We start from the raw sequence: 27113 nt of genomic DNA, 5'->3' as shown, positions 1-27113 counted from the left end.
ACTCTGACTTCTTTGAAGACTGTGCCCTGCCTCTTTCCCATGTGTGTCCCTAGCACAGACATCTTTTTCTGAGTCTTCAAGCCCAGGACCTCTGAGAGGAGCCCACCCCTCAATTTTGGGTCCAGGAAATCTTGGCTGTTACATCTTTTCCAGTGCCAGCATGCAGACCCCTGTAGACCACTGCTTTAGTGCAGGGAAAAGAGGTGATTCCTTCCTGGGAAATGCCACTCTTCTCCTCAGCTGTCCCTGTCCTTATCTCCAGAGGTGGCCTGGTTACTAGTGGTGCCTGGAGAGGAATAGGTGGCTTTCTTCCAGGGGATGTCCCAGCAGGACAGCTTGCTCCGTGGTACAAACCCCCTATGGATCTTCAGGTGATATTTACAGCCCTGTCAAGATCCCTCAGGACAGAGTACAGGAGTACAGCCATGCCCTCACAGATGTTTATCATCACCAGCTTTGTTGCTCTGTGTTAATGGGGTGTCTCAGGTCCTCCTTATTACCAGATCCACTCCCTTTTTTCTTCATGGGCTTGCCTGCTCATTCATGTGTGACAGAAACTGTCTGAGAGAGGCTCAGCAGCCTCCAGAGCTGCTACAAGGAGGGTGAAGAGCGGGACAGGTCTGTGACAGTGTGAACACACTAAGTGCTTACAACTAATGCATTCTGCAGTTTGCTCGGCTGAAAGCACTCGCTGGGGGCTCCTTGAGGAAGCCCTTGGAGACCTCATGGTCTGTTCTCATCATGAAGTGAAATGGCCACATTAATAATCCTCAGAGCCTGTTGTCTCCTGTTGGAAAGATTTCTTGGTGCTGTCCATAGCCAGGTGATTGATGCCACCAAGGAGCAGGGTCAGAGCAACTTTGCCCCTGGCTCTTGCTCTTTGAGAGGTGTCCTTGAGGGTGGGAGTAAATAATGTGGACAGCCAAGAAGGAAAAATACAAGAGTGGTGCAGTTTTGCCTCACTGTAGGCTCTTCCCCAGGCTAACTCGCTGAGTGTGTGCAATGGGGTTTCCTGCAGTCCATTCTCACTAGAGGATGAAGGTCCTGTAGGAATTAATGAAGCTGCTTCATCAGAGTCATTGCCAGAGAGACACTGGGCAGTGCAGCTGCAGCCAGAGGCAGCTTTAGGTAGGACACAGCTGACTCTGGAGTAGGTGCCCTGTCAGCCCTGGCCTCCTGCTGCCTTTTGCCTTTGCCTACACTGAGGTTCCTCTGCTCTGCTGTGTCAGGACAGCGACCAGTACAACCACAACAGCTTGGCCATGGCTGTTCCTGATCTGGTTCTTCTTGTGGTGTCCCTGAAGTGCCCTTTGGAGTTAAGCTTGGCCTTGGTTTGTCTTGACACACTCTCAGTGTTTCTGGCAGTGCCAAAGAGAAATTGGGCCATCTACAAACTGATGGTCTTAGAAGACACTTCTCCAGTCTAGGGGTGGTGGCTGTTCCTTCACTCAGACATGGTTCTGCATGGTGTGGGTTTCATCTGTGGGTTTGTGCTTCAGTCTCTTTGAAGCACACCCTCTTCTGCAGCTGGGGAGCCTTTGGCATCTCCTCTGTCATTAAGTTGTCCTCGTTGCTCACCCTTCATCATCCTCATCATCTGGAGCCCCCAGCACATGAAAGATGTGGATCTGTTAGAGCAGGTCCAAAGGAGGGGCATGAAGAAAATAAAGGGGGAGAGCTGGAGCCCCTCTGCTCTGGAGCCAGGCTGGGAGAGCTGGGGGTGTCCAGCCTGGAGAAGAGAGGGCTCCAGGAAGACCTCAGAGCCCCTTCCAGTGCCTAAAGGGGCTCCAGGAGAGCTGGAGAGGGACTTGGATCAAGGGCCTGGAGGGACAGGACAAGGGGGAATGGCTTCCCATGCCAGAGGGCAGGGATGGATGGGATATTGGGAAGGAGTTGTTCCCTGTGAGGGTGGTGAGGGCCTGGCACAGGGTGCCCAGAGAAGCTGTGACTGCCCCATCCCTGGAAGTGTTCAAGGCTGGACAGGGGTTGGAGCAACCTGGTCTAGTGGAAGGTGTCCCTGCCCATGGCAGGGAGTGGAACTTTAAAGTGGAGTGGAGTCTTGAAGTCCCTTCCAACCCAAACTATTCCAATATTTTATGATCATTCTCTGCCTGCCAAGAAGGAATGAACTCTCACATCTTCTGGTTGTGCGCTGTCCTGTACACACACGTAGTGAGCATGTGCCAGGTTCAGGTTCTTCCTCTTCTTTCACATAATACTCCAGTTTTTGACTTGATTTTCTTTCCACAGACTTATCTGCCACTCGCCTGCAAAAAGCCAAGGAGGTAGGGGCAGATTTCACCGTTCAGGTGAAGAATGAGACCCCGAAGGAGGTGGCCTCCAAAGTGGAAAGTGTGCTTGGCTGCATGCCTGAGATAACTGTGGAGTGCACAGGAGTGCAAACCTGTATCCAGACTGGAATTTATGTGAGTACCACTTGTTCCCAAGGCAGACCAGTGATGGCATTGGTTTGTGTTTTCTGGGATGGTGCAATGAATGAGCTATTTCACTCCCACAGTGCTTAATTTAAGTGGGCTTGGTGTGGGGAGAGAAGGTGCTCATTAGACAGTAAACAAAGAGAGACAATTAAAGTGTTAACATCAGCATGGGGATAATTGATAACTGATTTGATGCTTGGGTGCTTAACCACTTACTAAGGAGACCCCAGTAAAGACCCCGAAACCCAGGAAGAAGGACAGCACCTTCCACTGAAGTTATGTCCAAATAAGAAGAATAATCAAGAAAATTAATTCCAGAAGCAATGAAAGAAGCAATTAAGAAAGGGATGTTTTGCTGCCATGAGCATCCTAACAGGAGGATGGGGGAAGGTTAATGTGGAGTTTCACAGTGAAAGGATGGGAGGGGAACGGGACAAACTGCAAAAAGAGTAATGCCAGTAGAGCATCAAGCTCTTAGTTTTAGATCTCTCCCATTGAAATCCCAAAGTACTCTTTGTAGTCCTAAATGCCAGCCATTTTTCAGAATGGGATTTGGATACCAAAATCCTTCAGAGATTTTCAAAAGATTGCACTTTTAGCTTTGATTACCATGTGTTTCACTCTTACAGACTCCTGACAGCATCCTGCCTCTCCCCAGCTTCTCTGCTGTGCCCCAGTCAGTGCATTGCAACCACAAAGGGGGGCTTTATTTTTTACAGACCCTGCACACGCTGTGTTCTGCAAAATGTAGCCTGTTTGTGTGTTTGCTCTCCAGGCCACTCGTTCTGGTGGGACCTTGGTGCTGGTGGGGCTGGGGCCTGAGATGGTGACGGTGCCCATTGTGAATGCTGCCGTGCGGGAAGTGGATATCCGCGGGATATTCCGCTACTGCAACACGTGAGTCTCGTGCAGGGGGTCCGACGTGGCTCCAAGTTTAAATTCTTCAGAGTCGTACTTTCTTGCTAATGGAGCAAGTATCTTTGCTTGATCTGTAGCTCTCCAGGAAGGATTCATGGGATGTTGTCAAGCTCCTTCTTAAAATGAGAAGTATTATTAAGTAGGCAGTTTGAAAATTAGATGAGCTGCTGCATTCCTTTGTATCCCTATTGCTCTAAATTGGCCCGTTCATGGTTGGGCTTGATGCTCTTGGAGGCCTTTCCCCACTGCAATGTTTCTATGATTCTAAATGGAGTTGCAACGCAATCCATTCGAGAGACTCTGTGCCAGAGAAGAAGCTGGGGGCTGACTGAGGCTTTTCCTTTTTTCTCCCTGCACTGAGTCCGTGAGTTTGAGCTCTGCCATGGTCAGTGTGGGGGCAAGGAGGCCGGGCAAGGGGAGAGCAGAGCACGGCAGTTTTGGTTTTCATTCAGGGCTCCCAAACTGGTAGTTTCCTGTGATTTTCACTGTCTTCCTGTGATTTCACTTACGCTCCCAACTGTCTGTGTAGCAGTGCCTGTCTTCTCAAAGCTTGACAGCCCAGAGCAGTTGGCTTGTCCCATCTCCCATACCAGACACTTGAGGTTCCCTCCCCAGAAGATTCTTTGCAGGCAAAACTTCCCTGGGCTAAGGAAATAACTGTCATGATCCAGGCTGCTCTGTGCTCTTTCCTGGGACTCCAGACTAGTGGCTGCTCTCATCCCTTGCTCTCTGCTTCCCTTGCAGGTGGCCTGTGGCCATCGCTCTGCTCGCATCCAAGCGGATCAACATCAAGCCCTTGGTTACGCACCGTTTTCCCCTGGAGAGGGCTCTAGAGGCCTTCGAGACCACCAAGAGGGGTGAGGGGGTCAAAGTCATGCTGAAGTGTGACCCCACTGATCAGGGCCCCTGAGCTGTCCCAGTGCCCAGCTCTCATCCCTGCTGCTTGTAACTAGGAAATCACATGTAATGAGGGTGAGTGGCCCTGGGATACAGCATTAGAGCATTAACAGGTAACTACAAATGGACATCCAATAGTTTGAATCAAAATGCTGAATTAGAGATGATGGTTTGCACAGTTGGTGGCTGTTCTCTGCAGACCACACATGCAGGAGAGCCTGGCCAGGTTCCTCTGTGCCCCGGAGGGTGTCAGCAGCATGTGGTACAACCAGGATGGAGGTGCTGGCACTCCCCCTTCCCACCCCGCACTGCCCTCGCTGCAGCATTCCCTGCGTGGATGCAAGATAGCCCTATGTGAATATCCCCCCTTCCCGTGGCACCTTCCCTCGTGCATGCTCAGGGACTGTTCAGCCTGTGGAACAAAACCTGGCCATCCCCACTTCATGGGAAGCACTGGCACATTCAGGTCATTCCCTCCATGCTCTTCACAAAGCTCAGAACCTGGGGTTTATGTGGAAGCTGGAGGCCAGCTGGGGCCACATTTGCTGTGTCATTCCCCAGCAGCTCGTGGGACCACTGCAGGCAGGAAAACTGGAACTGCTGAGAGCCCTGTCCTTATGTGGCTCCCATGAACGAGCTGTTGGGGAGCACAGCTGCTTTTGGTGTGGAGGAGAGCACAGGTGAGACATGAGGGGACAGCATCACTCAAAGGTTTTGCCACTGTAAACAAATCATTATTATTTGGGAATATCAAGCCTTCCTGCTGTTTGTGAGCCACAAAAATGGTACTAACAAGGTAAAAAAATCTAATCTTTAATTACTGTTTAATTAATGTTAATTTTAGTACTGAAAGATCGGTTCCTTCCTTGGGCTGATACTGAACTTTCCTCAATAAATTCTGGCTACCTGAGACCTTCCAGATGTGTCCATTAAAGTGTGGGGTGGTGGGTTGGAGGGGTTTGCAGGGGACTGTGCAGACCTAGGCCTTGCCAGCGTGCACGTTGAGCTCAGTGTTAGAAGGACTGTGAAAGCTCAAATGACCCAACTACTTGGAAATCAAATCTCATGGTTATTCCAGATGTGGCCAAGTTAATTCTGGCAGAGATGGAAGGCCCCAAGTCCATGCTGAATTTTACAGGGATGAGACATATCCCAGAGGAGTTTTCTGTAGCTGGAAGAAGTGGTCAGAATACGTGTGCTCAGCACATTCCCATGCTGGGAGGAACCCTGTTGGCACAGCTGGGGATTCACTGGACACTGCAAGACTCTTCTTACTGGGAAATAGAAACTTACTCCCTGTAGTCTTAGGGGGCTGTTTAGCATCCTGAGGGCTGGAGTTATTCCCACAGCTCAGCCTGGTTGGGCTCCTTGTCTGATCTGCTCCCTCATCAGGTCTTGCTGGGGACATTGGCACTGCGGGAGCGTTGCTGCGGGCCACAGTCAGTGGGGCTGTGCCTGTAATCCCTGACCCCACCTACATCACCAGTGCAGGGGAAACTCACTCCAACACAGCCCATTTCCCAGGGGGCTGGAGTTAATGCTCTGTGCCAGGAGCAAGGCCAGCACTGTGCCACAAGTATTACAAGTCTGCAGGTGACCAAGACCCAACTACAGGAGGCAAAAAAGTGTTTTAAAACTCCAATCAGCTTTATTTAAGCTCAACCACCAGCCTGCAAAAGCAGCTGTGATGCAAAGCCAGGCATTCCTTAAACAAGCACAACTGATCCCTGATTGAAGGATGGTGACACTGCTGGAAGAAGCCAATGCAAACAAAACTAAGGCCCTATGCAAACCCAGGGAAGGCTCGGAGAGTTAACAAGCAGGCACTGAAGAGTGTGTGAGGAAAGCTGTTTCAAGAGGAGGGATAGTGGGGAGCTCTCTGGCTCCTCACCCCATCTGTTCACCACACGGGTCTTGGAACAAAGTGCTGTGAATTCAGGTTGTGTGGGCACCAAGCTGTTCCCCAAAGCTGGTCAGAGACATTCCCTGAGTCCCCCAGCAAAGCACAAGCTCTGTCTTGTGGGATTAAGGTGGCAGAGCTGGGTTTAACTCAAAGAGTGAATTTTCTGGATTGGGGCACACCAGCCTGACCCTGGGCATGGGGCTGCAGGAATGTGTGGATGGTAGCAGGATGCCCTGGGCTCAGGAGTTCACACTGGGGCCATGTGGGGCAATGCTGGGATGTCAAGGCTTTACTGGCACAGCTGTCTCAGCTCTGTGGGTCTCAGCATCCCTGCTCTCAGCTGTGGATGGCTTTCCCCTGGGGAGGGTGGTGGGTGGGAGCCTGGGCCCATGGCCACCTGCAGCATCGCTGCTAGGTGCTGGGGTGTAACAATGCGGGCTGCAGCCAGAGGGTGAAACAGTGGGGTAGGGTCAGAAATTCTCATAGTGATGTGCAAAGTAGGTCTGGTCTTTCTTGTTCATCTGCCGGCAAGCCTGTTCCACGCTCTTTGTCATCCCGGGCGGGCCACAACTGAACACCCCGATCTTCTGCACCTGGAAAAGGAGGGAGCCAAAGGGGTCAGACTGCAGCACCAGTTCTCCCCACAGTCCAGCCCCCCTTGATCCCTTGCTCTCTGACAGCTTGGGGCATGGATGCTGACTGAGCAGTCTGTCTCAGCCTCCAGAGGCTTTTGGAGAGGTTGTCACCTCCCCATGGATCTGCCAGGGCCGTGGAGGAAGGATGGGAGCCCTCCAGCTCTGGTCAGTGGTTGCAGCTGGGGTCCTGCAAAAGCAGGGGGTGTTTAGCTGGTACGGGGCACTGCTGACTCTTGCAGCTCAGCCTGGCACCAGAGGGAAAGCAGGATTCATTCCCCTTCTGCCCTGTTCTTGGTGCAGATGCCACTGAGGTCTCCAGGACCTTGGGGGCAGGCTGGGACCAGTCCTCCACACTGGCCAGTGGGTGCACCTCCTCCTGTTCCCAGCTGGACACTGACCTCAGGGTGCACCTCCTGCAGCGAGCTGAAAAAGGGTACAAAGGGAGGGCGCCCAAAGTGGGTGATGGAGCGCAGCCCTGTGAACAGGCTCTTGTTTAGCACCTTCTGGAAATGCCGTTCACAGATGTACTGAAAGAGAGATTGGTGCACGTCAGATGGCCCAGCACAGCCCAACGTGGCCCTGCACAGCCTGGCATGGCGTGGCATGGCCTGGCATCCTTCCCATTGGATGTCCAGGCTCACCAGCATGGTGGTGCGCAGATCGAACTTCTCGGCCAGCTGTGTGATGTAGATGTGCACGGAGACCAAGCTGTTCTTGTCTAACTCTTCCACCTCCCGGATGATGTCTGTCAGCCACTCAAACTGCCGCTGAGTGCGTGTCACCCAGATGAAGTAGATCTGTGGCACATTGGGACGAGGCTCAGAGTGGGGCCAGCATCCTTGTGAATGTCCATGGACTCCACAGAGGATTTTACCCCCAAAGAGGCCAGCAGCAGCAGGAGGCATCTCAGAATCACAGAATCAGTTAGGTTGGAAAAGATCTCTGAGATCATCAAGTCCAACCTCTCAGGGGGGCTCATCTTTCAGATACTTTCTCTTACCTTCTTACACAGCAGCTTGGAGTTTATGGATGACTTGAAGACCAGGTCCTTGAGAATGGATGCGAAGGGTGTCACCCCGATGCCTCCTCCCACCAACACCGACACCTCAAACTTGTTCCACTCCTGGTGGCCCTCCCCAAAGGGCCCGTCCAGGTAGAGCTGGAAGGGAGTCAGCCGTTAGCAGAAGTCTCTGCTTGCCAAGGTCTTGGCTGCCCTCAGGACTGGAGAAGAGCCTCAGGCTTGGCACAACCCATTGCTGAGATGCTCTTGGGCTCAGATGTCCCCATGGGTGAGATCCTGTTCAGGGCTCACCTTGGGCAGTGTGCCGAGGAGGCCCAGGTTCTCAGGAGAGTAGAGCTCCCGCAGACGGGTGGTCCAGGGCCCCACGGCGCGGATGTGCAGGCTCAGCGTGTCGTCGTGCGGCGCCGAGGTCAGCGTGAAGGGGTGGTACTCGGTGGTGCCCAGGGCCACGCAGGCAATGCGCACCCACTGCCCGGACTTGTAGTCAAAGTCCTGTGGCCGCTGGAACTGCAGGTGGGTGACACCTGTGGGGAGATGGGGAAGGTGGAGCTGTTGAGGAGGTGATGTTCCTGCATTGCTGCAGCCCCTGATGCTCTTGCAGGGAGCCTGGGCTGGGCTGCTGCTGTGTGGCCAGGGATGTTGTGGTACCTGAGGGCAGGAGCTCCGCTTTCACCACACTGATCTCCACCTTCTTCCTGCTCAGGCTGTACAGCTTGTCTGCACTGTAGATAAGAGCCGGGATGATGAAGTAGATATAGAAACGGGGCTGCTGGATCAGTGCGTAGCTGCCATGGATGATGACCTGGGCAGGGAGCAGAACCCTTTAGCAAGGTGATCGTCACCCCAGGGATGATTTGGTGTAAGCTCAACAGCGTGGGGAGCCAGGACTGGGGCCACCATCTCCCTTGGGACCACCCCAGCTATTCCATCTCATCAGCTGCACTGACTTGACCTACAGGCTTGCAGTGCGTTGGCACCATCCCTCCCTTCCAGCCCAAATCCTTTACCAGGATGTAGAGCAGCACATAGAGGTGGTGAGTGATCCAAAAGCCCTGGAAGCTGACACGTCGGAAGTGGTGGGTGGCAAACACGTACATCACAGCAAGGACCACGAGAAGCAGCACTCCTGTCATGCCTGTGAGAGGAAGAGTGGGGAGGCCCTGTGGGCAGGAACAGGGTAGCCCCACAGGGGCTCTACCTGGGCTGGGCAGAGGGCTGTCCATCCTGGGCACAGGTGTGCAGGTCTGTCTGTTAGGTGTTCTCACCTGGAATAGTCTGGAAGAACCACCAGTAATACTTCTGTGGGAGCTGTGACCTGGAGAAAGCAAAGAGATTGCACTATGGAGTGACCAGAATGAAGTAATGGTTTCCATTTTCATTTCTGTCCATGCCCAGGACACCTGGTCTGGACTCTGCTTTAAATTCCACCTACCCATCATTTGTAAAGACACTGGAGAAGAGGCAGGACAGCACACTGAGAGGTGTGACTGAGAAGATGTAGACATTCACTACGTGGCCTGCAGTGTGAAGCACTGTAAGAGACAAAAATACAGAGAAAGCATCACTTGATGTGGATGGAGATGTGTCAGACTCTGCTGATGTCCCCAGGGACCCAGAGATGCCTCCTCTTCTGTAGTGCAAGGCATCTGTGTCTCTGCAAAGTCTTTAGGCTTCTGCCTGGTCCTGCCATGGCGTGATGAGCTGCTCCTCTGCTTGTGGGTGGCACATCCCCCAGCAGCCCACCTACCTGAGAAAATCAGGGCTGCCATGGCAATCCAGCGGTGGAAGTCGACGGCGGCATCAAAGGGGATGTAGTGATTGAGGAAGGTCTCCCGCAGGACGGTGATGAGGTTGCGGCACATGGTAAGCAGGATGTAGGAGTACATGAAGGAGATGGAGGCAGCTGCTCCCCGGGAGATGATGATCCCCACGAAGGTGGTCTGTGCAATTCCAGTGCTGGGGGATGCAAAGGCGTAGTCTGGGGGGAGAGAGCGGAGGGCGTGTCACGTGCCTGGCACTGAGGGCCATGAGCCTTCCTGCAACAAGGGGATGGCCACTCGTGTGGCTCCACCAAAAAGAGGACACCAGGGATGGTTTGTGTGGGGAAAGGGGCACAACGACCCAGAACTGCCGGGTGACAGGGTGACCTTGGAGATCCAGGGAGGAGAATATCCAATAGGGAATCTGCACCTTGGGACTGTGGCCTCAGTTGGGGAATCCAATATAAGAGGTGTCCATAAACTGGAACGAGTCCAGTGGAGACCACTAGGATGGGTGGGAGCTGGGTGACATCATGTAAGGGAAAGGCTGAGGGAAATGGGCTTGTTCAGGCTGGAGGAGATGGGTCAGGGAAGTTGGCTGTCTGCAGCCATTACATGGAGGCACAGAGCAAGTCTTTCTCAGGGATGCACAAGGGAAGGATGTGAGGCAGGAGCACAAGTTTCACTGTAGAAAATTGAAGGTTTGATGCAAAATAAAAAGTCTCCACAGGGAAGATGGTCAAAAACTAGCAGAGACCCAGCAAAGTGGTGAAATCACCAGCCTTGGAACTCTTCACACCTTCTCTAGACAAGGCCTTCATCAGTCTTGTTCAGCTTTGGAGAAGGGTTTGCTCTGAGCAGGGCACTAGACCAGACCGTTCCAGAGATCCCTTCCAACCTCAGTGATCCCTTGGTCATCCCAGGGGAAGACTGCCACTGTTGCCCAAAGCTGTGCTGGACAGCTCCCCATCGTGCCCCAGGCAGCCCCAGCTTTGAGCCCACGGTGGGGCTGGGGGGGCACTCACAGTAGGCTCTCTCTGCGAAGACGCCGACGGTGATGGCGGAGAAGAGGACGACACAGACGATGTGGCGCCGGTAATTCTCAACGAAGCGCTTGAACTCCTGGATCTTTTGCTGAACTCTGTTCCTCTCGTACTTCTTCCGTTGTGCTTCTGTGTACGGATGCAGCTGGTACTGGTTTGCCCTGGCAAATAAAGGAGTGCTGGTGTCACCGTGCGGTTTTCCCAGCAAGGAATGGCTCAGGGCCCAAGCTCAGGGCCCTCCCAAAGCACCTGTGATCTCCCCTGCACTGCATCAGTGACAGGGGTGACCTGCAGAGCACACCATGAGAGAGTGATCTCAGGTCAGCCTGCTCTACAGTGCCTTCAAAAGCTGATAACAAAGGTGGAGAGAGTGACTCACAAATGAAACTGTAGATAAGAACTGTAAAAGAAAATTTCATAATAATACTCAACTGTCAAAAATTATGCCACAAAGGGGAAATTTCCTTAATTGGTGCAATTACGGCAAACCAAGATATTCTGGCCATCAATAACAGCTGAGCTACTTCCTTGAAGAAATACTTGCTTCTGCCCCATCAGGGAGGACCAAATTCTCTCCTGCAGCTCTTGTAGGCAGCCCAGGCAAACCAGCAGCATCCCAAGGGGCAGAGGAGCACAGGCAGGAACTGTCAGACAAGACCCCTCTCTAAAAACCACTATCCCAACCTCTGGAGTTGGCCACTTCATTTGTTTGTTTTTTTTGTAGAGGTACATCACCCAGACCCAGATACGGCACTGTCCTGCCAAGATGGGACTGTTTCTGTAGTTCCTTGGCCAATGAGTGCCTCCTTGGAGTAGTGTCATTTGACTGGAGGGCTACCCATTCTGACATGGAGATGTGAGAAACAGCAAACAGGCTGAGCCCAAGCCCCAGAGACACAGCCAGTGAGGGGACTCACTTTCTTCCTGGTCTCTTCCTCAGTTCTTGGCCTTTTCGCTCCGTGTAGTGACTCACAGTGTCCAGATTTGAGTCTTTGTTCTCCTCTGAGATGGTTCTGTGGAAATAGAGCTATGTCTAGCCCAAAGCTCTATTTGCCAGAAGTGCTTGCCAAAATCTTCCCCTTTTCTCCACTTCTCGTCTCGGGCTCAGCTGGGAATGTGTCCAGCTTTTTCCCACAAGCCTGCTTGCATTAACTTTAATTGCACATGGTCTGGATTCAGTCCAAGATAACCCCTCCCTCTGACAAGCAAGGCAGGACTCCCATCTCCACACAGAGGATGCAACAGGGCTCTACAGGAGGCAATTCCTCCCCTCTGGCTGTGCCCAGGGAGGAGGATGGCAGCCCCACTGCAGCGCCCAGCGTGCACCTCCCACCCCTTCCCCAGCGCTGGGAGTTCCAACATCTGGTGGGAGCAAGTGTTGGAAGGCCTGGGCTGAAGGATAGGTGTGAGCCAGGGCAGAAGGAGAAGGAATAGCAACAGTGACACTAAGGAAGGGAGCTTACCCTTTCGGCTCTTTCTTTTTTATGAAGGAGACACAATTTTGCAGATTTTGCTTGAACACTTCAGGGACACCTTTGAGGAGACAAAAGGACAAACAGCCATTCAGAAGGTGCAAGACAAAGATTAGGAATCTCCTGTGGGCAGGGAAAAGCTCGGAACTGGCCCAAACATGTCACACATGAAGCAACAGCTGATGCCCCATTACTGCGGTTGGGTTGGGGGAGACGGATGAACCAGGATTTGAGAGTTCCATATTGGGTGCTGCCCACTGCCTCCAGCCTTGCAGGGCCAGGGGCGTCCCAGTGCTCGTGCCCACTGACCTTTGACACAGAGCTGGGTGAGCCGAAGCTCGCTGTCGTGGTCCCGCAGCATGTAATGGAAATTCTCCCATGTCAGCTCATCCCTGTCCTGGAACCCCGAGGCCCGAAACATGGACTCGGTCACCTGCTCTGCCTGTTCTCTTGACAGGCAGTTGTTGGAGATCTCGATGAAGGACCTGGAGCAAGGAGGTAAGATGGGAACACCAGCTGAGTGCCTCAGATAACACAGGGCAGAGTCCCAGACCAGTTTCAGGGGAGAAATGGGCTCTTGGTTGCAAGTGTTGAGCCCATGGTCTTCATGGGGCCTGAAGCACAGAAACTGGGAGCTGCTTCTGAAGACATGCCTATAAACATTGTGAAACATTAGGAGAGAGGAGGAAGAGTACCTGAGCATCCTCAGAAACTCCTCCTTGGAGAGGAACCCATTCTCATCAATGTCATACATCCTGAACATCACCTTGGATTTCTCCTCTGGGGACCCTGGTGGGGAGGGAGAGAGGCAAAGTAAGAACAAGATCCTATTTTCATCAACAAAGATGCTTTCATATGTTGTTTTTGAATGTCTGGACCTGCAGCAGTGAAGCCTCACCCTTCCACTTGACTTTCTCAAGTGCAAGGTGAAATATTGATCACATATTCTTTCTTGCACATTATTTTTCGAAGACAAGGTGTGCTTTTGCACAGCAATGATTTCTCTGGGAGTTGTTTTGATTGAATCTGGCATTCAACACCTCCACCTATGAATCCACCTTTCCAGTGGTCATTTAGGGAGAATCAGATTGCAGACACGGTTGCTATGATCTCTCAAGTACAGCATGCACAGCCCTTTCAGGAGAAGGGCAGACATGTCTGTGGTGCTGGAAGACAGCTCCCCTTGTGAGCCATCTTCCAGAAAACACAATTACATTGTCATGCCCCTAACTCAAGCTGAAGCTGTCCTGAGTGAAGGGAATTTAAATCTGTAGCAGGTTCAAATGCCTATAGGTTGATCTGCTGGGTGAATCTTGTCCTCCACTCTGACAGAGCCTAGAAATGGGACCAAGGGCAGCAGATGGAGGCATTAACCAGCTCCAGCTCCCACCTTTCATGAAGACCACCAAGATGTCCAGGAATTCCCGGAAGGAGATGTAGCCATTGCCGTCTTTGTCAGCCAGGGAGAACATGGAGTCCACAAACATGGAGTGGTCTTTGAGCCCCAGGGCTTCAGCAAACTCAGCCCTGGTCAGCTCACACGTTAGAGCCTCCTTTGCCTTCTGTGAAGATTCAAGGCTGAGCTCCCCGGCATCGGATCTGTCAATTTCCAGCACCTGCAGGTTGTGTCCCACAAAAGAAATCCTGTGAGTGATGGCAGAGCACGAGGCTGCTGTTTCCTTTCTGACCTATTGCACAAAGACTGGTGGCTCCCTGGCACAAAACTCGTGGCAGATACCACGGGGAAAGTCCCGTGTCTTTCCTACACGGTGTGACTTTTCACACTCCACACGACTGACCACTCTGGAGACCTGATACACCACCCAAAAGTCTCTTTGCCACTTTAGGCACTTGTATCACTGCAGCAGATCTCCCTTTGTCTTCTGCAAAGGAAAATGTCCCTCGGTCCTGGAAGTATTGGCAGCTTCCTTGTGTGTGGCTTTCCAGCTCTTAGAGAGAGCACCAGCCCCAACTTTCTTTGCTTAATCAATACAGAAATACCTTCCACCACGCATCAGGGCTTGCTATACCTCTACACACCTGAGCAAACAGGTGCCTGAAGAAAGTCTCCAGAATTTGTTTTCTCTGCTCCTGGGTGACTGCCCGTTTCATCAGGCTCTGCTCCTTCATCTCAGACAGATGCAGGTCAAATCTGCTCTCCTTCAAGTAGTCTCCTAGCTTCCCGATGAAGATGCTCCTCTCAGCCTCCTCACTGAAGAGCAGCACCTGCAAAGGACCCACCAGCTGGCCGTGATCATCAGAGGCTCAGCTCCATGGTATTTTCTGGACCTGGTGGTTCTCAGGAGGCCACAACCTCCCTTCAAGGACTTACACTGCTCCCAGTGTCCCCAGCTGAGTGGTGCAGAGGACTGTGGAGGGTCCAAGGGAAGGTGTCATACCCCATGCACCATGGTACTTACCAGGTCGTAGTCCTTGGGGCTCTTCAGGAGCAGAGCTTTGTTCCCTTTGTTGTTGGAGAGGATCACCTCCACTCTTTGGTGGGCTTTCAGGTTGATGCTCCGGAGCACAGACCCTCTGCTATCCAGCACTTTGAGCACTTTGTCAGCTTGGAGCTGAATGTAGACAGGAGAGCTGTCTGTCTTGGGCCCGTGCCACTCCAAGGCTGGTGGGAGAGAGCACAGGACTCAGCTGGAAAGGCTCCTACTAATCCCAGAACCTCCTTCACCGAGAGGCAGTTTGGGAGTGATTTCATAACCAGGCACATCTTAAAGGAATAATGATGATCTCCTAAGTGCAGAGCTCAAGCACATGGACACAGGAGGAGTACAGACTGTGGAGCAGGGAGGCAGGATTTTTCCAGTGTGCAGAGCAAGCAGATACAGTCCCTCTCCTGGATCTACTGGTGAAATTGCTCTACACAGGTTTCCTTCAGGCATGGTGTGATCTGGGGAGGATTGGAATCAGAGTGGCACAGGATGACTCAGGTTGGAAGGGACTCAGGCTGGAAGGGTATCTTGCCCAACCTCCTGCCCAAAGCAAGACCAGTCACAGGTCAGTCTGCTCAATGCTTTATCGGGTCAAGTCTTGGATAGGATGGGCTACCAAGCTCTCTGGGCTCCCTGTTCCACTGCTTGACTATGCTCCTGGAGTTCCTCCTTACATCCCATCTGGGTATAAGCCCCAGGCCCAGCCCTGCCTCAGTGTGTGCCCTGACTGCAGCAGCATCACCAGGTGCCATCGCAGGGTTGAAAGTGCCCCCTCACCGTGTATAGCCTCGCTGGACACCTCCCTGCGCACGCTGGTGCCCTGCTTCCTCTGCAGCTTCTTGAAATCTCTCTTGCGGAAAGCGGCAACAACCCAGGCAACAAACAGAGTCACTGGGGACACACGGGAGAAGGAGGCATGAGAGATCACGCAGCTCCTTCCCAGTTTCGGCTCCCTCCTGGTGCCCAAGGACCCTGCCATCTCAAGGACCTCAGGAGTGACCGGGACTCCGCAGCTCCTGCTGGGAGGTGCTTTGTCCATGGGCACCCAGCCCCTCTCTCTGGTGGAGAGATGAAAGAGGAGAAGGGTTAAGAAACAGAGTGACAAACCCAGGGGCAGACAGCAGAGGACGACGATGATGATCCCGAAGCCTGCGCCGCTGCCTGCAAAGTAGTCCAGCACCATCATGGGTGTGCAGTTGGCCAGGTGTTGAGCTGTCAGCTGCTGGGGCTGGGGGCATGGGTCCCCTGCAAGGGGGAAACAAGCTGTGAGTGTCATTGACCTTGTACCCAGCTCACCTGCATCGCCCCTAGGAACTTCTGCATTAAGATGTTGATGGGGTTTGTGGCTGAGTGACTCAGGGAGCACTGCAAAACTGGGGTGCTTGAGTCAAACTCCAGATCTTGGGGACAGCCTTTGGGTTTGAGTTCAACCTTTGCCTGCCACAGCAAACCAAGCACAGAACTGGACTCTAGTGCTCTGGAGCCCATCTCCTGATGGGATGGGCTGGCCAAGGGGCACCCTGAGCCACAGCAAACTGGGGCTCAGAGCCTCTGCTCATCTGGATGCTGCAAATCCAGGGAGACCTCCTGGTGTGATTACAAGGAATACACACCAAGGGAACAAGGGCTGGAACGTGACCCAGATGAAATGCTTACAGTAAATGGAAAGAGAAGAGGAAAAGGCGTATTGCCAAACACAGTAGTAGGGATTTTCCCTTTGGGATCATGCCTGCACTTCAGCTCTCTTTCAACACCTGCATCATGCATCAACGTCTTGCTCACAAGCAACCCTTGCATTTTGTGCCCATTTTGCTGGTTTAGGGTCATAGCAAGTGTGAGGCTTGAGAAACTCCAAACCTGATGTGTTCCCTGTGTCACTGAGTCGCTGGCTGTGTCACTGGGATGACTCTGCTTTTCTTGCTGCCTTGCTGCAGCCATTCCCTCCCTGCTCCCTCCCAGTGCACAGTGCACTCACCCTCTCTCCAGACAAACACGTGGGGCTGGAGGTCTGTGGATTTGGCATAGGTGACAGCAGTCAGGACACTGTGAAAGGTGGTGTTACGGATCTCCCTGACTTCCTCCTCGGTGAACAGCCTGAGGAAAAGGAGGTGGAGACAAGTGGTGGCCCCAGGTGTCACTGACCAGCAACAGGAGGGAACTGAGGAAGCTGGAGGATGCTTTTTCCTCCAGCCCCAGTTTCCATGTGTTACTGGGGTTTGGAGAGCAGCTACCAGATAGGGACAAGGCCATTACCCATTCTTGGTGTTTTCGAACCAAAACCTGTCGCTATCACGCAGGCGCACAAACTGGTCCAAGATGATGGCAGAGAAGAGGGAGCCATCAGCCTCCAGCATGCCTCCAGGGAGCAGCTCCAGCGCAGCCGTGTTGTTGGCATACAGGGCAGCAACGTTCTGCAGGACCTGGTGAGAAACCCCACCACACGTGAGGGAATTCTGCCAGGGCATCAGAAAGTCCTGGCAAGCCTTAGGAGGTGTGAGGAATGTGCATTTCCCAGGCATCACACACTTCTGTGGGCTGGGAGGATGCTGAGCCTCACAATGCCTCAAGCTCATGGCTTGAACTCGAGCGACTGAGCATCGCTCCCAGAGCATCTCAGCTTCAGGAGGAGCAGAGTGCCTGGGGGCACGGCAGTTTAGCACTGGGGCAGGATGGGTTATTCATGCCATGTAATTACACAGTTACCCCAATGCAAGAATGAAAATTACACAGCTACCCCCCTGCAGGCATGAAAATCAGCCAGGGCAGGACATGCACGGATCTCCCTCTTCCTATGATGCTGCAGAATTCAGTTCCTGCCTGGAATGTCCCATCAGCCTATGGCCCACATACATTCCTTGCCCAGACCAATTTGCTGTTACCTGTGGCTCCAGGTGTGAGGCAAGGTTTGACCAGTTTTGGAGAGGTTTCAACCCAAATCGCTCCCGGGCTTGGTTATAGGTTGGCAGGCCAAGGTCTCGCCCACGCTGAACCCAGCTGGCCACGTAGTCGGTGCGGGAGTACTTCAGGGGCCCATACCAGTAATCTGTGGGTGGATTTGAAGCCATGGTGATGGCAAGGCAGAGCCAGAGGAGCTGCCCCAACTGCCACAGCTGCTGGCCCGGCCTTGTCCTCTGCCATGGGCTGTGCCAAACATGGAGATACCTCCATGCCCTTGCCAGAATGGTCCCATGGACAATGCCCCTCCATTAACAAGGCTGAAGCTGAAGCTGAAGCTGAAGCAGAAGCATGTGGTTGGGTGCTGCTGGAGGAGGCAATGGGACCTGCCTCCCCACCTTGGCCCCGGCACAGCCTCAGGCGTAGAGGTCCCCCACTAAGGCACAGCTGCAGTACAGACCTCGGAGATCTTCCACCACAACATTGTCCTCCCGCTCTGCGATCTGTGAGCTCATCCCCAGCAGGAGGTTGTCCACATCTTCTGCCTGCTGCAGCCCGGGCCTCTGAGAGGTATGGGAAGAGCAAGTGATTCCTATTGCATGAGGGAGGACAGACAGTAGCCCCACAACCCGGAACTGGTGCCCCCAGGGGTGCAGACCCATGGTGCAGGGGAATCGGGGACTTCTTCCAGGCTCATTTTCTCCACATCAGCTCAGCCTTGAGGTCTGAGCCTGACACAGCTGAAGGCTGGGGATGCTGGATGGGGAGGATCTCTCACCCCTTGTCCGGCTGTCATACTCTGCACCTAATTTCCCTTTCAGACCCCTGTGAGGTCCCCCACAACACAGAGCAAGACATGAAGCCCCCTGGCCAGCCTGCCACATCCTCAGGACCCCTGTGCTCCCTCCCCTGTACCTCTCTGCTCCAGTAGCTGTTGCAGAGCCGCACTGCTGGGAACGAGCCACTGGAGACAGACACGTTCTGGAACCGGCACTTGGTGTCTCTGGAACAACAGAGAAGAATTGGACCCTCCCAGGGCTGCCTGGAGCTGACAGGGCTTGGCTGTCTCAGCCGAGGGCAGGACATAGGGAAGGGACAGAGACCATCCCAACAAAGACCATTCCCAGCCACCAACCCAGCTCGGGGATTCCCTCCCTGCCGCCCGCCACGAACTCGGGAGAGAGGTGGGGGTCCAGGTGCTGCTGTTTCCCTGTGGGGCAGCAGCCAAGCTGGAGGGAAAAGGGGCCAAACTCCCTCTCCCTCCCCACCCACCAGCTCCCCTGGTCCCCCTACCCCTGCTTCCAATACTCCTTTGTCTGCCTACCCCTCACCTTGGTACTCCGGGACCGGTGTGCCCAGCAGGGTTGGCAGCCACTCATACAGAACAATGCTCTAGGGAACAGGGAAGCTGGGTCAGGGCCAGAGCCATGCAGGATGTTGGGGGTCCCAGCAGAGCTGGGGGGTCCCGTCCCTCACCTGGAAAGTGGCGATGACTCTCTTGCGAGTGTGCTGGAAGAGATCCTCATCGGACCAGGCAGGATGCTGCTGGGCCAGTGCTTTGGCCAGCTGGTTGTGGTACCGAAACCAGGCGATGCTCTCAGCCTGCAGGAAGGGGTTCTCGTTCCCCCAGGCACTCCCCAGGTCTGCAAGAGCCACCATGACCATCAGCAGGGGATGTCACCACTGGGTCTCGCTGTGCCCATGGCTGGAGGAGCACACCTAGCCCTGTGGATGCAGCCCAGTGTCCCCTTGTCCCCTTGCCCTTCCTTCCTCCCCAGGCAGACCAGCAACCTGAGCAAGTGAGAAGCAGCATGAGGCCCCCAGCATGGGTGAAGGGTTGGGCAGGTGAGGAATTCAAAGCAAGCTGAGCGAGTTTGTATCAGCAGCAGCCCTTTCCCCCCGAGGAGTTCACCTGGGATCAGAGCTGGTCTCTGACATTGCCTCCTGGGCATGTGGCCTCTGGAGTTTCTGGTGTGTCCTTGCTGGGATGTCTTCACTGGGGCTCAAATCTTCCTCCCCCTGGGGAAACTGCTGCTCTCCCACAGCCTCCTGACCCATGTGTCCTGCCTCCCTGCATCTCCTGCCCTTTCCCTTTCCTGGGGACCCCTCTGGGCTCAGCTCCAGGGACCTCCTGCTCCCCCCGCTCCCAATCAGGCATGAAAAACTATTTAAATGCCACCATTACCGTAGATCCCTTGGGGACCACCCTGTCCCGTGGATGGATCCAGTGCCTTCCACATGGGAACCTTCCCGTCCGTCTGCCTTGGGAGGCCCCTGTTGGACCCCGATGCCAGCTGCCCCCCCGAGAAGCTCCTCAGGGCATCGCTCCAGGAGTGCAAGGAGCCGTAGATGGAGCTGCCGTCCAGCCAGCCTGTCACCTCGTTGGTCTAGGGCAGGCACAGGGAATAGGCATTAAGAGGTGCCAGGATTTCCCTGGAAAGGTGTAAAAAAGAGGTCTGGAAAGCCCTAGTCTGTCTCTGGTTCTTGCAAAGCAGCCTGTTTTAACAAGAGCTCTCGGGAAGCAGACAAATACACAGACAATCTCTGTGCAAACTTTGGGAATTAGTGCCAGGCAGAGGAAAAGACCAGGTCCAGGCTTTTCAAAAGTACATTTGGGGTTGTTTTTTCCCCAATTACTTTGACTATGCCCAGAAGCAGACATCTGTGAGTCCCTGTGTAGGCTGGAAGGAGACAAAACCCATCCCTTGGGAAACTGGGAACACCAGAGCTGACCTCGCAGCAGGAAGTCCCACTGTCCTGGCAGCAGGTTGAGTATATCCCCTGCCAAATGTTTGCATGGAAACAAACATCCTTTTCATTCTGAAAACATGCTGGAGCTTCCATTTTTTAAAGCTCTTAAATGCTGATAAAAACATGACTTGATAAACTGGTCTCTTCAGGATTTGTCACGTGAAAGGTTTGGGGGGATATTTCACTTTGGTGAGTTTGGCTGGGAAGATCTCCAGCATGAAAGGAATCTGGGGAACACAAGCAGAACAGCAAAATCCAGAGAAATTGGGGGAAAACCTGTATTTATTTTCCAAAATGACTGAAATTCAGGGAAGCATTACAACTTTATGGTAGTGCCAGCTCAGCTTTGTGATACATTATTAAAGATAGAGCTTGGCGCCTAAAACAGTATGCAATAATTAACTGACCTAATTACCTTTTCTTTGTCCAGGAAATGCTTTGACCTTGAGCAACCACCAGTGTTGCTCAGTGTGTAACTTGGAGGTTGACTTTGGGTTCATTTCATTGGTTCAAACACTAGAGAGTTGCATCTTTTTAGGGAAATAGTGGTGGTCTCATTTTATTTTTGCAAATTATCTTGGCTGCTACAGACCCCGATGGTGGGTGAAGAAGAATTTAGACGAAAGGCAAAGAGCAGAGGAGACCACACCTACCTGCTCCCTGGGATTGTTGGGGCTCTGCCCCGTCTCTGCTGCCCAGCGCACGCGCTGGAAGGGCAGGACCACATGTCCAGTGCCAGCAGGGTCAAACACTGGGTCTCCAGATGGGATGTAGATGTTGAGGAACTCAGCAGGGCAGCCAGGTTTCTCCGTCTCCAGGATGTCCAAGAGCACATGGAAACCTGGCAGAGACCAAAGCATGGTCAGCAGCTGCGAGGACTGTCCACCTGAAGCAGGACATCAGTGTGGGCAGCTGTAGGTGGGCTGAGGGGACCACCATGTGCAGCAAGGGTGATCAAGGCCAGGTTGAACAGCGCTTGGAGACACCTGGCCTAGTGGAAAAAGATGACCATTGAGGTCCCTTTCAACCCAAACATTGTGGGATTTTATGATCTCCCAGAGATAGACATCTCTGGGCCTGGAGACCTAAGACCCCACTGAGCTCCTGGGAGACAGAAGAAACTGCTCCAACTTACAGCAGTTCAGCCCAGCATGGCTCTTATCGGTCCTGTCTGGTGTTTTTGCCATGGGGCAACTCCACTGCTAAAACAAATGAGGAAGCTCCCAACAGACAAATATTAGCACTTGGGTCAGCTGGCAAAGGTCACCGAAAATCCGCACAAACTCTCCTGGCTGGACAGTGCTGTGGTACGGTGGTACCCAAGGCTTTGTGGGGCTGATCTCCACATGTGGGTCTGCTATGGAGGGCTGGGTGAGGAGCGCTCCGATGCATGGCCTTGGGTGTGTGAGAAACCAACACTTTTCCACCCAAACCACCATTTTTCCAGCCAGTGTCAGGCCCCAGCTCTTACCGAAGAAGACAGCCAGGACAGTTGTGTTCCTGCGGGAGGGCAGCCCCGAGGGTCCCTGTGCCACCGCGTTGCTGAGCTGGCGAGCGTTGGGCATGTGGGGCTCCTGCAGGGCCTGGTAGACGCCGTCTGCGTAGTTGGCTGGCAGGAGACGCAGCAGCCTGGCCCCTGCAGCGCCAAAAACATGGAATGGGTTCTGTGGTACCCGGTGGGAGGCACAGCCATAGTGGGATACAGAGATACGTGTGCAGGTCCCAGAAGAGGGTCAGAGGATAGCATAGGTTCTCAGAGTGGCCAAGAATACGCAAGTTTTGGTGTCATCACCCAAAACGTCTTGCAACACTGGGATCAGTCATCTTAAAACCAGGAGGGATCCTCCATCCTCCATCTTCCTCTCTTCCGCTTGTCCTTCTCTTGTCTATGTGCGTCCCTGTTGCCTCCTGGAGGTCAGGGGTGGTGCTCCAGTGGGTAACTGGAGCGATGCTGATGTCCCATGTTGACTGTGCAATCCTACACACCTGTGGTGTTTGCCAGCATGGCAGGAAATAGGAGAGGGAACAGCCAGAGAGGCAGCAAGACAAGTGCAAAGATGAGAGAGAAACACCCTGACCTTGCATGCACTGCTGGTGCCAAAACTGAAAAGCCCAGAGGCAGGAGGTCATTTCTCACTGGCTTGTCACCAGTGTGGTGTGCTCCATTTGCTGGTGCTCCCCAGAGGTGGGGGGAATCCTGAATTCCTGCCTTAGTTTGTGGCTTAGTTTCTGTATGTTGGTTTCCAAAAGTTAAGGTCTGACCTATTTGCTCTAGAAGAGGAAGACCAGATCTGCCAGGGCTGGTTTTCCCTGGCAGGCTTTGGTGTTACCAAAGGGCTGGTGACACACGTCGTGTGGGAGAGCCCTTTGGACTCGGAGGAAGCTGTGCAGCTGCTGCTCCACCTTGTGCCACTGTGTCACCAGAGCAGTGGCCAACCTGGGCTGCCAGGAATGAGGATTCAGAAACTTCAGTGTTTCAGATCCTGCCTGATCCGTCCTGGTCCCTGACTCAGGGATATCTGGAGCTGAGCCCATGGGCTGGCTGTAGGCATGAGGAAGCAGTTCACCTCTGGCAGAGGGAAATCCCAAATGTCTCTCCCAGTACCAACCAGTACATGGTATCTGCTCTGTGCAGGGCAGAAAATCAATAGGTTCAGCATTCCCGGACCATGAACTCTTCCACCTTGTGTTGAATCCTGGCTGAACTACATGCTGATTTTGGCTAAAGACGGTTTTTTGCAGCACTGGGATCCCTGACCATCACAGAAACACCTGCTGGAAAGAGCTGGGTCCTCCCTGCCTTGGATATTCTGAGTGATCTCACAAAGGCACAGCTTTGCTCTGGGACAGATCCAACACCAGCATGACCTGCAGGTTGTGCCTGGGCAGCAGCTAAAGGTGGCAATGCCTGGACACGGGCTGCCTGGCCCCTCCACACTTCTCTATCAGGGCTCTCAGGTGCTTCTGGGGTCTAGAGGTCTAGCTTCAGTGGTCTGAGGGCCGTGGGAGGTGGCGTTGTCTGCTCACCTGCCTGGTTCAGGCTCAGGTCAGAAATATTTCTGTCTCAGCCACAAAGCAAGCCAGTTGGGCAAGGGGCAGCTCGCCTCACCCCATCCCACCTTTCCTGTCCCCAGGCCTGGCACTCACCCACGGAGCCATGGCTGTGGTGCAGCAGGTTGTTGTACCAGCCGTCGTAGCGCTGGACCTCCCAGGAGATGCTCTCCTGGGCTCCTGGAAGAGACAGGACCCACTTGATGAGCAGCAAGAAAAAAGCATGAAACAAGCACCACCACTAGAGAATTATATTTATATTGTGATCTTTTCCCATAGTCTTTCTGCAACTTCCCAAATATGCATTTTTTTAGACAAGTTTTGCAGTCCTTTTGAGGGACAATAGCTAAAATTAGAAATTTGTGCTTGTGATCCTGATGTCCCCAGATCGATTTGTGGCCACCACCAGTCTAATCCCAAAAGACATTCCTCTTCTCTTTCTCTCTCACTGGATCAGAAACCTCTCCTTACTTCTGACTCCTACAATGTCCACACGAGCCAAGGAAAGATCTTGGCTCTGGAGTTGCGCTCTTGTGTCAGCATCAGCCTTATTTCCTTCATGTTAATTTTGATTGCTTTTACTTTTACTTTTTACTTTGCTAATACTAGCAAAGACTTCCAGTTCCTGCTTACAAGCTGTGTACTCATCTCAGCTGCAGTAGTGCAGTCTCTCAACCTGCACTTGGCTCCAATTTTTTCTTATCTCCTCACAAACTGCATCATAGAATCATATAATCATAGAATTTGGGTTGGAAGGCACCATAAACGCCTGTTCCATTCACCCTGCCATGCCATTCACCCCTTCCACTAGATCAAGTTGCTCTGATATGATGCCCTATGGGTCAGAGGAAATTCCCCAGAGGGGCATCAGCTACCCAGGATCTCCCCTTGGGTTCCCTTCCCCAAAATCGCACTTACTCCCCAAGGTCCACGTCCCCACCAGAACCACAACCAAACTCAACATCGTTGCTGCAGGTTGCATCAGCCACTGGGTCCTTGGAAGCAGCGACCTGCAAATGGAGAGGAGAGGGAGGGAGGTGGAGCTGGAGGTGGAGGTGGGCTGCTCCCCGAGGCAGGAAACATGCACAGACCAAAACCTCAGCTCCTTTTTGTGGTATCTGCTGCTGGGTAAAACCCCACTGCTGCCACCATCTGTCAGCAGTGTCTCCTGATTTGGGCTGTGGGAAGCTGGCGGGGCTCATGTGAGACCCTGTCACCCTGGGAAAGTTCTGTCAGGATGTGTCAGCTGAGCTGAGAACACCTTCCTGCTGCAGCAGGACCAGTGGCCCTGCCTCGGGGTATCCCAGTTACAGACTCACAGCTCATCATCCCGTTGTGCCTGCTCCGTTACAGAGAGCCCTTCATTACAGAAACAGGCACATTTCAGCTGGACATTTTTCTGGCATTGACCCATCCAGCTGTGAACATGATGGAAAAGCCTCAGCACACGGGCAGACATCCCAAAGTATGCGACTACTGCAGACAAGACAGCTTGATCCCTTCTGAGCTAACCTGATTGCCATCCCTCCTGACCAGCCTTTCTCATGATGCTTTACCACCTCCCTTTCCACAAAAGCCCTGGATCCAGAGTAGATTTCATCACTGGGAGCTGAACCTTTAAAATCCCAGGCAACACCTGGCAGAAGAGAGGGATTCCCAGCCCTGAACTGTGAAGTGATTTAGAGCCACAAATGTGACAATGCCATGCATAGAAATGCCAGACCTGAATTTAACTCCAAGATGGGGTTTTCCGCTAAATATGGCTCTTTGCCCCTGTCTCAGTGTGAATCCAAAGATCAGCACTATTTCAGAAGAGCTGTGCTGCCAAGAGATGCAGCAATGCACAGGTTTCAGCTTTTCCTACACCACTCTGTCACATCCAAAGTGATCCTTTTAATTTTTTTTCATTATTTTAATTAAAACTTGAAGAAAATCTGGGTTTGGAAAGGCTTACACATTACCAGCAACTCTGCAGGTTTTATTTTGGATTTACTGAGAGTTGCAGTGGGGATGTTTCACCTGTATCTCCCAGTGGTGCAAACCACAAAACATGAGTTCGTGTTGCACTGTCTGCTTGGAAAACAAAGTGGTCTGAGACTTAAAAATTATCATTTGCACTCACATTAATTATGTTCATCAATTTAAACACTCATCACCAGGCTGTGAGCAGAGCATGTAAGCCGTGGTCACTCCTTCTGCCAGAGATCCCTGTACTTCTGGTCTTTTACATTAGAAAGTAAGTTCTGTCTAAAGAAGTGACATTTCCATGCTCCTTCACCATCACAACAGCTCTTCCACCCCACATCCTTTCCATCCCACAGCCCTGTGCTTAGCGTAGTCTGGTGGATGTGAGATTTGCACCGTGCAGCTGCTGGGAACTAGAGGCTCCGTGAGCCCCATCCTGTACAAAGAATGTGAGTTTGGCTTCTGGTGACACATGGAGATGCCTGTGACCTCTGGCAGGAGTGGCAGAGCCCTGTCACCATCATCACATGGGACTCTCCTGCCTGAAAGCTCTCCCTGTTGAAACAGCCCCTTCCCTGAGCATCAGCAGCACTTGTGGTTGACTTGTGCACAGAGGTCCACGTGGCCTCCTGTGCTGTGGGAAGGGACACCCCAGAGGCACAGCTGGCTCAAAATGGGCAGAGTTGCAACCCCCATCCCGAGTGAGGTCTGAAGGTGCCACAGAAGCGGCTCAGGAGACACAGAGCAAAGCCAAGGCTCAAAGCACATCACCACAGCCACAGCACAGATTGTGTCCCCCTTCCCCTGGGTCTTCTCATAGAGCTCCTGCAGAACAAATGTTTTAAAATTCCTTCTGTCGCTGAGCACATCTCAGGTATGGGAATTGCTCTTGTCCCAAGCCATGAGATGAGATGCCTTTATCTCTCCGTGCCCCAGAAACCAAAATTCACTTATTGCCTTATCAATCCAAGACTCTGAAGGTTTTCTAGTCTGAGTCATGGCCAGTGTGATACAGTAACAGTGGTGATCTTGCAGACTGACCTTGGAAGCCCATGGTGCAGCTTGCTGAGGGAAAGCTTGCCAAATGTGGATTATTTCCACAGCCTTGTCAAGTTTTCCAGGAATATTGCAATGATGAGCCATCCAGACTCTTCCACAGATTCCCTGTGCCACCTTTGGAAGCTCATTCCCTCCCTCTGCATATAGTGAAATTAAGCTTGTCATCCTTGTCTTCTCCCATCAGAGAGGATCCCTGTGCCCTGTCAAAGCCTGGAGTTTCACTGCCCTCCAAAAACTGTATGTCAGATAGTGCAAACACACAGCTTCCCACAGAGCAAGGGTCTCTTGTTCCACCTGATCCCAGCAGATTTGGCTCCACTAAAATTAGGGTTTCAGCCTCCAAAAGTCTCCTGGGCTCTCCCCAGGGCCACAGGTCACCTGGGGTTGTGGAAAACACCATAATCCTGAGAGAGCATCAGCCCCACGGCAGAACCTAAGTGTGGTCACACAGAGGACAGCAGATCCAAGGCATTCCAGAAGCCTGGGGGCTGATCCCTATGGTCCTTGTGAGTGCCAGCTAATTTCTATCTCTGGTGGGACACGCTTGGGGGCTGCCGCCTTACCCCACCCACCAGTCAGGATTTCAGAACAGGCTACATCTCCCCAGCCTTGGATCCCAGAGTATCCTGGACACGTGCACACCCCATGGACAATGTGCACACAGGGACGAGTGGTGTCTCCAGCTTCCCCCTAGGGCCGGGTGCCCCGGTGCCCCCGAGCACAGCAGAGACTCCGTCCCCTGGAGGAACATGAGGGGACTCTCTCTGCCTGTGCCTGCGGCAGGGACACGCTCTGTCCCCTGCCTGCTCCCTCACCGGCAGGGATGTGCGTGGCTCCACCGCACCCTGCAGGTGAGGA

General features: G+C 53.1%; 2 protein-coding genes across 2 annotated transcripts in view; one reads left to right on the top strand and one right to left on the bottom strand.

Moving 5' to 3' along the window:
- The window catches only part of SORD (sorbitol dehydrogenase), an 18158-nt gene extending 12988 nt beyond the window's left edge, over positions 1–5170 (top strand). Inside the window, exons 7-9 of the mRNA XM_017731102.1 lie at positions 2251–2426; positions 3214–3335; positions 4101–5170. Coding sequence (XP_017586591.1) covers positions 2251–2426; positions 3214–3335; positions 4101–4266 — 464 coding nt within the window. The 3' untranslated portion in view covers positions 4267–5170. The remainder of the gene's footprint in view (positions 1–2250; positions 2427–3213; positions 3336–4100) is intronic.
- Positions 5171–5878: 708 nt separating this feature from the next.
- LOC103613492 (dual oxidase 2-like) overlaps positions 5879–27113 on the bottom strand; it is a 27243-nt gene continuing 6008 nt past the window's right edge. The window contains exons 2-34 of the mRNA XM_017731078.1: positions 24150–24241; positions 23328–23411; positions 21652–21816; positions 20834–21021; positions 19615–19816; positions 18906–19072; positions 18761–18821; positions 18603–18639; positions 18345–18432; positions 17890–17992; positions 17414–17577; positions 16788–16954; positions 16510–16628; positions 15642–15779; positions 15312–15425; positions 14508–14710; positions 14128–14313; positions 13478–13703; positions 12783–12876; positions 12397–12572; positions 12079–12148; positions 11533–11628; positions 10598–10776; positions 9560–9790; positions 9245–9344; positions 9078–9127; positions 8820–8947; positions 8461–8614; positions 8104–8336; positions 7792–7950; positions 7433–7588; positions 7190–7318; positions 5879–6749 (exon numbers count right to left, since the gene is read on the bottom strand). Coding sequence (XP_017586567.1) covers positions 6627–6749; positions 7190–7318; positions 7433–7588; positions 7792–7950; positions 8104–8336; positions 8461–8614; positions 8820–8947; positions 9078–9127; positions 9245–9344; positions 9560–9790; positions 10598–10776; positions 11533–11628; positions 12079–12148; positions 12397–12572; positions 12783–12876; positions 13478–13703; positions 14128–14313; positions 14508–14710; positions 15312–15425; positions 15642–15779; positions 16510–16628; positions 16788–16954; positions 17414–17577; positions 17890–17992; positions 18345–18432; positions 18603–18639; positions 18761–18821; positions 18906–19072; positions 19615–19816; positions 20834–21021; positions 21652–21816; positions 23328–23411; positions 24150–24213 — 4554 coding nt within the window. The 5' untranslated portion in view covers positions 24214–24241 and the 3' untranslated portion in view covers positions 5879–6626. The remainder of the gene's footprint in view (positions 6750–7189; positions 7319–7432; positions 7589–7791; positions 7951–8103; positions 8337–8460; positions 8615–8819; positions 8948–9077; positions 9128–9244; positions 9345–9559; positions 9791–10597; positions 10777–11532; positions 11629–12078; positions 12149–12396; positions 12573–12782; positions 12877–13477; positions 13704–14127; positions 14314–14507; positions 14711–15311; positions 15426–15641; positions 15780–16509; positions 16629–16787; positions 16955–17413; positions 17578–17889; positions 17993–18344; positions 18433–18602; positions 18640–18760; positions 18822–18905; positions 19073–19614; positions 19817–20833; positions 21022–21651; positions 21817–23327; positions 23412–24149; positions 24242–27113) is intronic.

The sequence above is a fragment of the Corvus brachyrhynchos genome, unplaced genomic scaffold, assembly GCF_000691975.1.
Source record: "Corvus brachyrhynchos isolate BGI_N302 unplaced genomic scaffold, ASM69197v1 scaffold164, whole genome shotgun sequence".
NCBI lineage: Eukaryota > Metazoa > Chordata > Aves > Passeriformes > Corvidae > Corvus > Corvus brachyrhynchos.
This window is presented reverse-complemented; position numbering and strand designations above follow the sequence as displayed.